We start from the raw sequence: 9359 nt of genomic DNA, 5'->3' as shown, positions 1-9359 counted from the left end.
ATCGACACATTTTCTACGTTTAATGTGGATAAGATTGCTTGACTTGCAGAGAATTACCATGGATTTTACTATATACAACGATACATTGAGCCATTTGTTCTTCATTACATGGAGAATTGGCGGTTTCAAAGATTTCTTGACATTTGAAAGGCATAACGTGTTTCTTCCTTCCGGTGACATTATCAGCTCATTGAATTGGTTTCGCCTTTTTCGGTGGCGACGATGAGAGTTGAAATGTATTTTCCAACGATAAAGATCATCAAGACCGAGTTGCGCATCAAACGAGAGATGTTCATAAGTCTTGATCCATAGAAATACAAAACATTCTTTTTGAAAGGTAAAAACTTTGCTATTGAGATGAAAATTTGGTATGTTTGTAAGTTCTACTGATAATCGAATATGTTTATATTTTCATTGTTCTAACTGACGTGTTAGAATCATTTATATCATTAATAGCTCATGACTATTTATTTTTTCTATCAGCGGGGAGGGGGGACTCTCATTTCTTTCCTCTCCCTCTCTCTCTAACCCGCTCCTTGAGAGTCTCTCCGCCGCACCCAGCTCCTCTCCCTCTTCTCTCTGGCGGCATCGCCGGCCGGAGACGACGGGGGAGAGGAGGCCGGCTCCTTCTTGTACGTAGTAGCTTCTCCAGGTCTACCCATGTGGAGTATGGCTTTATGCCAATAGCTTGGAGCAGAATCACATCTTGGCGGTCAAATCTGTGTCTTTTTTAGGGTTCTTTCTTCTTATATCTTTGCTTCTCTGGTTGAAGATGGAGGTAGAAGACATGGGAGCCACTTCTCTCAATAAGGTTGTGGTGCTGGGGCCTTGCTCTGTTCTGGAGATCTGACGTGCGGTGGACTTCTCGGGCCGGCCTTGGTGGCGAGGGGAGGAGGTGGCCTGCCGTTTTCTTCTCTGGTGGAGCAGGTTCGTGGTGGAGACATGTGGCTGCAACTACTTTCTGGAGTGTTCAATCAGCAAGTCACCGATGCTGGCGTCCATGCCTTGCCGCTGCATCCTTTGGCTGAATGGCAGCTACCCTCCAGAAGTTCAACCTTCATCTGGAGGCCTTTCTTCTGGGCCAAGCGCTGGAGCTCGCCATCAACTCACCTCTAAGTGGTTTGTCCCCGGAGGTGTGAAGACGGTCGGCGTCTTTGACTCATCGTTGGCAAGAAGAGAAAAACGAGGATCCCTCTCTTGGATTTATGTGTAGCTTCTGCCCGAAGGTCGCTAGCGAGTGGCAGAGAAGAAGCCCAATGCAATGGATTGTTTTATTTTTATTTTTATGTCAATGTTCTTTTTGTAAAGTGGAAGGCCTTATCTTTTATTTCTAGATCTTTTAGGGCAGTAGAAGCTAAGGGGCCTTCCTGTAATTCTGTACCTACCGGTTATTAATGCAGCTCTAGGCCTTTTTCAAGGCCGATCTCTGTTTAAAAAAAAGACTATTTTTTTGTCTTTGCATCATTTTCACATTTTCAAGAGTTCACCGCCATACCTTAGATTATATGTAGTCTAATCTCCAGATCTGGAGCAAGAAATGCAATCATTGGAACGTTTGTAAACACAATGTACTCCCTCCGTTCCAAGAAGGTTCAGAGAACCTTTATGGAACAGAGGGAAGTACCACTTTGCCCAATCAGAGACGCACATAGAAAACATGGATGGGGCAAACCAAACAGTTAATTCACAGAGCTCGATTGGACCTTCCACGACTGATTTACATGTCGGGCTCTTGAAGCTACAGGCTGACTACACACCGGTGACTCAAGCAACAAAAGTGTAGTTTACTGAGATACAGAGCATGAGAGAAATGCTAAATCGGAGCAGATGATTAAACACATCACCAAACTGCTACACTGGCCTACAGCACCCAGCTAAAGCCTCACTAACCATCTACGCACGGTCTATCTCGTGGAAGCACAACATGTTTTACAAGGTTTCAATTCATCCACAGGGCCATAAATCAGCGTTGACGACCAAGCACTGCCGCACTACACAACCACACATCCAAAGTTGCCAACAGACACCAGCTACACTGAACACAGCGCGCACCAAACAGCTCACTCACTGATCGATTCCGACGCCAAGAATGCACTGCGCGAGATGGGTCAGGTACGGCTCGGCCTGCGAACTGTTGCTCAGCGTGGGAACGAGGCTCTGAAGCTCCAAGTTGAACTCCGCTTCAAATTTCCTGCAGCAAACAACAGGCCAAGATTGGCGTTATATATATCCTGAATCGGCAAAGCTGGTCTTAGCAGTGTGTGAATTGACTGAAATATGAGATACGTACAGGATAGACTCCGACATCACAACATTCTCAGATGCTAGCTTCAGTTGCTGGTCCCTCTCCTGTGCTTTCTTGATTCTGGACGATTTCGACATCACGGATTTTGATCTCCTCTCAGGGGCTGCAACCTCGATGGACGGTATCAAGAGCTGGATGGAAGTGGCGTACTGGAGACATAAAGACTTCAGCTTCTCGACTTTCTGCACGTGACAAATAAACGGATAATAAGATGTTGCTTTTCGAGAAGCAGGATGCCAAATGGTGCTCCGCTTCAGAAATTATTTCTGGACCATAGATAGTTATGTTTCCCAAACATATTAAGCACGTGTTAGTTGTTGTTCCAAAAGACGCACCCAGGTTAATTATTCTGCAGAACAGTCCCATCCAACAAACTAGAGTTATAACTTCTATGCCTCCCTAATGGATAATAAGGATGAGACCGATAAGCTAAATGTTGAACTTTGGCCACAGGTACATACATAATTCACAATCAAGCCAGGACACACCATGCCTCCACTCTTTAGAGTTGAACGGACAACACTATTGTTACCTAACACCCAGATGAGCTGATCAATAAACTAACCTGCCTAGAAACTAAACCAAACTGCTTAGTCACAGTTAGTTTTGAGCATGTGCGGATCATGATGACAAGCAAGGTCACTGAATTTAACAGATAGTTCAAAAATAACAAAAAGAGCTAGTACAATTATTGATACATGGCAATCACTTTTAAAACATAATTTCCTTTTATTTTGAACAAAGAGACAAAGAGCAAGGGCAGACCACAAGGAGCTCAGGCAACAACAGCAAGCATTCTTTTAGACACTTCTGGAGGAAGAAATCGTGGATCTGGATGACCTGTAATCAGCATCACAGAAAAGGTAATGCAATCTGTACTGTCAGCAACGCAGATAACTTAATCATAAGAACATGGTTAAAACCTCATCTATGCTCTTTGCCTTCTGAAGGCTGTCATGCATCGAATGCCAGTTTGGTTCAAGAACCTGTGGGCGAAAAGAAAAAATAGCTATTTTATCACATACAGTAATAGTTGGTATTGTGGTACTGGTATGGATGGTTTACCTCAAATGTTAGATAATGCAAAAGGCTGTTTACAAACTTGAGCATGCTGCGGCAAAGAATTGATGACCGTAGAATTGGTGTTCCTAGAATCTTGACAGAACGGAACCCCTGTTTGAGAGTTTTACATCAGTCAATGTGAATATGTAAAAAAACATAAGAACCAAACAGACTTGATGGATAAAAAAGTTATGTTGCACCTGTTGAATTTGCCATGCTTGGCACAGTTGGCGACTAACATGTTTGCAGTGAAATAATAGCCGAAATATCAATTGGTACTTCGTTAAAGCCTTCCTTGAAATTACAAGAGATAGTGGCCATGGAATCTGCAATATTGATCATCGGATCAGGAATATCATTTCACTATCACAAGATAAACACAACGAGAATTTTTTAAGGAAGGTACAAATAAAACCTTGTAGCCAAGGCAGAACGTCTCCAAGCCAGTCATGCTTAATGTCATGGGCTGGTCAAGATCAGTTGCAGCAAACTTGTCTGAAGAGTAAGCACAGCCCAAGTCTTTCAGGGTTGTCAGCTTTTTAAGTAGGGAACTTCTTTCCTGTTTCACAAGATATGTGAAATATGATAATCAACAGATACTGTACAATCTGACTAGACCCAGATAATAGACTTACAACACAACAAGTCAAATCTTCATGACTTGGATCTGAAGCGGCTGCCGTACTCCGCAAAGCAATGTCAACAAGAGACTGCCAGAGAACAACACAAAAACAGAGAGTTAGCTCATCAGTTATCATGACACGAGCTGCAAAAAAACAGTGTTCACCATGACAAGTAAAAAACAGACAACATAGCACAAAAGGAACCTGAAGTTTTTCAACGGATATCTCTTCTGGTTTCTTTGTAAGCTCCTCTCGGGCAATATCCATAAAATGAACCAAAAAATCACCCTGCAAAACTAAAGGCACCAAATTAGATGACTAGTGCGAGAAAAATAAACAGGGATGTGTAAAATCAAGTTGAGCAGCACGAATCAATCTCCCTGTTAAGGCATTCATATAGCAGAATACAAAGAATATGGTTTCAGTAATTTAACAAACTTGTCACACATAATATGCAAAATCGTAAAAAAATGTAAATCAGAAAGTACTCATATGGAGTAATAACGCAAAATTATGAAGAGTAGATGTTCTGCATACTTGGTCAAGAAGTAGATAGCGCTTCAGGGATCGCAGTTTCCCAATGAGATCATACTGTATATATAGATGCTGAATTTAGCAAGTGATCTTAGGAGAGAATGAAATTCAATAGTAAATTAACTACGGACAGTTGTTACCTTGTCTTTCATTAGAGTCAAGAGCTCACCACTTGCAAAATCATAAGCAGATTTGATGCACTCAAGATATTGGTGGTTTGAACTAAAGCTCATCAGCTTAGAATTTTCTGACAGGGAAACCTAAATAACATATCCAACGTAAGTGTGATTTTGTAAACACACATATAACGTCGCATTTTATAAATTGAACCCTAAAATAATCATGCATACCTGAACATTGTGCCCACATTCTCTCATAACATTAAGGTACTTTCCTGTTGTCAGAATGGTGGCAGCAACATTGTTAAGGAAACTAGGGACACCATCTTTTAGGCTGTACCTTTGCTTCCAATATTGGGCATCATAATCTTGAGTGAGACTCTCCTACCAAAACAAAAAAGATGGCAAAGCAACTGCTTAACTTACAACAAAAAATGCACAGCATTTTAGGTTAAAACAGAGAACAGTGGACATGAAGTAGGTCAAAAATTCTACAAGACAGTAAGTACCTTCTGAAGAGATTTGTTTTCAGCAATGAAGAATTCACCATAAGGGTCATCTATGATACCCTCATACACCCACCTAAAATGACAATCAAAGCTGAAACTATTGGCGCACAGCAAACAAGCTTACTGGACATTTTGTTTCTACCAACAGTCAACATTATAACTCTAAATATGACAAACTAGCAAATGTACAATTTCTATCGAGTTCAAATCAGATGTTAAGAGCTGATGAATAGCAAACAATTGAGAAAGTGCCTCGGTCCTAAAAAATGAACCATAAAGGTAGTTATGAACCATCACAAACCTTTCTAACATCCTGAGGTATGCTGCACTTGCACACTCTGTCATCTTCTCCAGTAAGGACCGAACAGCACTATCACCAGCCATCGCCTTTGCCTAAGTTGAAAAATATGACGATTAAATTACATTGTGAAGAGATAATCATGTGAGGAGATAAGTTACATAGAAGTTGCTCAATCAATAGAAAACAAGAGGAACAGACCAGGTCTGTTTGGCTAGAAGGGCCGTGGGAAATGTGTTTATCAGGGATCTAAAGTATAACCTCTTTCTTCAAAGTACCTGGCTTTGGAGTAGATTAAGTGTCGCAGAACCACTAGTGTCATTTGACATAGCCTTCTCTATTAGAACAGCCAGTGCATTCAATGAACTCATCATCCGCTGCAAAAGAAACACGGGAATTACAGTGCATAAAACAGTAACCAGACTTGGAAAAGTTCACAGATCATAGATTAAATGCATAACGTACCTGACAAAAGAACCATAGTCCTTGAACAGAGAGCCTTCCAAGACGGAATTGATGCTCCAGTTGAGCAACCATTGCCTGATAATCCTGTTATTAAAAAACAAGACTTAATGAACTGGTGCCAAATTCACATAGAAGCGCCAATATTCTCAGAGAGATTCCTTGAGAACAATCTAATAATGTCAATGTCTATCAGTGGGATTATGTCAGGAGCAATACAAATTATGGAAACAATACAAAAATGAACCCTCCAACTCATGATTACAGTCAGCACTTTATTCATTTTCCGCTTTTCCAGATAGAAGAATGCTTGTACACATGTCAAAATCAAAATTATCTTTCTCAGGATAGGGATTATACCAGGAGGAATGCCCTTAGAGCTGCGGCTAGAGCATGGTTGACCAAGCCATTTTTGAAATGTGACCTGGACTCCACAAACTGGCTCACTAATACGAAATCCTCACATAGGGGGAAAATTCGGCGAGTCAACTCCTGCAAGAGCAAGAGCAAGATCAGCCAAACGCCAAACATATCCTCTCATTCTTTGCACGGTCAGGGCTTACCTGGAGTGCAAGGTCCATTGAAGAATCAATCTGGAAGACAACATATCCATCCTTTCCGCGTACTCTCTTGATTGAAATATATCTCCCCTCAATACCCACCAGAGCTGATAGCAAATCATCGATAACTAAAAGCTCCTGCATTTGAATTAGGGCAGTAACATTAAATAATTTTTTATGCTTTCCAGCTGGTCTAACAGAGCTCCACTAATTTAGCATTTCTAACAACTAAAAATGCAGTGTTAAACCTCGCCGAATGACTATTTTCGGAAATAGTACAAAAGTTCAGCAAGGTTCTGTGGCACTATCTCACTTCAGCAAGATATTGAGTGCACCATTTCACAAAGCACCACAAACCTACCAGAATCTATACTCCGAATGCAAATTGCAACTACAATTGACCAGAAACAGCACATTTGTAGAAGAGACTATCTTCAATGTCAATCTCACACCAAATTGGCCACACAACCCAAAAAATAAGACAATGTCTAAGTAAGAACTACTGCCTTAAATAGAACTCCAGGAAGTATATTAGACAAACTCAAAAAAACACAAACCCGTGCTTCAATAGAACTCCTGGTACTGCAGCTACAATCTCAAAACCACGACCGGCGAGTATTCAAAGTTCATAGCAGAAAGTAACAAACACATTGAACCCCTTCTAATAATTACCAAATCACTGAGCTCGAACTGAAAACCGAAACCCTAACCCCAGTTCACGCACAAAACAAGTAGACTCAAGCCCAATTTCATCGATTGAACTGTTTCAAGGCCACAATTCCTCTTACCTGAACAGAAACAGCGTACGATCCGATGACGCTCCCAGCGCCGCCGCCAGCGCCGCGGCTGCAGATTCAAACCGAGCCCAAGGCATCAGAGAGCACCCGGAGAAAGATAACCACGAGGCGAGTATCTAAACGACACGGAATTTATCCAGCGGGACGCATGTACCTGAAGGAGTCGAGGGAGAAGGGCTTGGATCCAGGCGCCTGTGCCGCCAAAGAAACCTTCGCCTCCTGCCAGGGCAAGCGGGGGGGCGTGTGAGGCCGGGGCGGAAATGTGGGCGGGCTGGGCGTTGCTTGGAAGAGGAACGGCGTGCGTACCTGGTGGAAGCGTCCGGTGAGGTAGGGGCGGTCCAGGTTCCAGCGAGGGGTCGCCGGCGCGGGATCCATTTCGAAGCGAGGCGGGGCGGGGCGCGGTGGCCGGTGGCGACGGGGACAAGTGTGGCTGTGTGGGAGAAGAGTCGAGTTTAGGCAACAGATCCCGACCGTTTGCTTGAAATCAACGGTATAGCTTTCTCCCTCTTTGATCATACACTCGTATCTATAATTTTGATGCTCCATGCTTGTTTTACACCAATTTCTATATGTTTTGTTTACACTTCGTTGCACTTTTATATATTTTTTAGCATTAACCTATTAACAAAATATTACAGTACCAGTTTCCTGTTTTCTGTTATATTCTATTTCAGAAAAGTTGTACACAAAATATTCACGGAACTGGACGAAACAAAAGCGAAGTTAATATTTTACCGTAATGAAGACAGAGTCTAGAGGGGAGACGAGGAGGCGCCACTGGATGGCCAGACCACCCCATAGCGCGGCCAAGAGTGGGCTCGCGCCAAGGAGTGGTGTGCCCCCCTAGGCGGCCACCGACCTCGCCCTTCCGCCTATTTATTCACGATCTCGAGAAAAAACCTAAACACCTGAGCTTCCATTCACGAAAAGTTCCGTCGTGGCCACCATCGCAGACCCTGGCTCGGGAGGGTTCTGAAGCTCTTCTCGGCACCCTACATCGTCATGCCCGCCTCCGAAGTGCTTCGTGAGTAGTTCATCCCTGGACTGCGGGTCCATAGCAGTAGCTAGATGGTTATCTTCTCCAATTTGTGCCTCATGTTTAAATCTTGTGAGTTTCCTATCATGATCAAGATCATCTTTATGTAATGCTACATGTCGTGTTTGCTGGGATCCGATGAATATTAAATACTATGTTGAGATCGATTATATACTTATCATATGTTATTTGTGATCTTGCATTCCCTCCGTTGCTAGTATATACTCTAGCCAAGTAAATGTTTGTGACTTCAAGAGGGAGTATTTATGCTCAATAGTGGGTTCATGCGTCTAGTTTTCTGGAAGAGTGACAATAACTTCTAAGATTGTAAATGTGTTGTTGCTACTAGGGAGAAAATAACAATATTTTATCTAAGGGTAATTCTATTGTTTGGTTTACACACATTGTTTAATGCGATAATCTGTTGCTTGCAACTTAATAATGGAAGGGTTCGGACGATAACCGGAAGGTGGATTATCAGTCATAGGCGTAGTTAAATTACGGTATATGTATTATGTTGTAATGCCCAAACGCATCTCAAGTAATCATCTTGTCATGTATGGTCTTTATTCTGTTAATTGTCCAGCTGTAATTTGTTCACCCAACATATTATTTATCTTTATGGAGAGACATCTCTAGTGAATTGTGGACTGATGACTCACAAGTATAAGAGATCGCAACAGTCTTCGAGGGAAGTAAAACCCAAATTTATTGATTCGACACAAGGGGAGCTCAAGAATATTTATAAGCTTTAACAGATGAGTTGATAATTCACCTGCACCTGGAAATAGACTTGCTCGTAATAGTTTATCAATAGAAACAATTTTATAACAGTGGTAGTAGTGAAGTAACAACAGTAATGCAATGAAAACAGCAGTAGCGATGATTGCAGTAGACAGCAGGATTAAAATATTGTAGGCCAAGGATGGATGAATGGGCGCTGAATGAATGAGATAGTTCATATAACCGCTAACGGTCCCGAACAAATCAACCGCTAACGTTCCCGAACAAATCGGTGCCGCTAAACGATGTGATCCCTCTTTCCCGACGCGAA

The 9359-nt window shown here is 42.2% G+C and overlaps 1 protein-coding gene across 1 annotated transcript; it reads right to left on the bottom strand.

The window, feature by feature from the left end:
• Window positions 1-1658: 1658 nt before the first annotated feature.
• On the bottom strand, window positions 1659-7644 carry LOC124675257 (gamma-tubulin complex component 2). Its single transcript, XM_047211326.1, has 20 exons — window positions 7424-7644; window positions 7261-7318; window positions 6476-6610; window positions 6273-6404; window positions 5916-5999; window positions 5729-5827; window positions 5454-5545; window positions 5153-5225; window positions 4875-5027; window positions 4665-4784; window positions 4528-4581; window positions 4195-4278; window positions 4003-4077; window positions 3783-3926; window positions 3568-3693; window positions 3371-3478; window positions 3229-3291; window positions 3071-3145; window positions 2291-2487; window positions 1659-2191 (listed from the first exon to the last, which is right to left on the bottom strand). Exons 1-20 carry the CDS (start codon window positions 7642-7644, stop codon window positions 2065-2067), a joined length of 2220 nt encoding a protein of 739 aa, XP_047067282.1. The 3' UTR covers window positions 1659-2064.
• Window positions 7645-9359: the final 1715 nt, after the last annotated feature.

This window comes from Lolium rigidum, chromosome 7, assembly GCF_022539505.1.
Source record: "Lolium rigidum isolate FL_2022 chromosome 7, APGP_CSIRO_Lrig_0.1, whole genome shotgun sequence".
NCBI lineage: Eukaryota > Viridiplantae > Streptophyta > Magnoliopsida > Poales > Poaceae > Lolium > Lolium rigidum.
The sequence above is the reverse complement of the archived record's forward strand: the minus strand, read 5'-3'. Positions and strand labels throughout refer to the sequence as shown.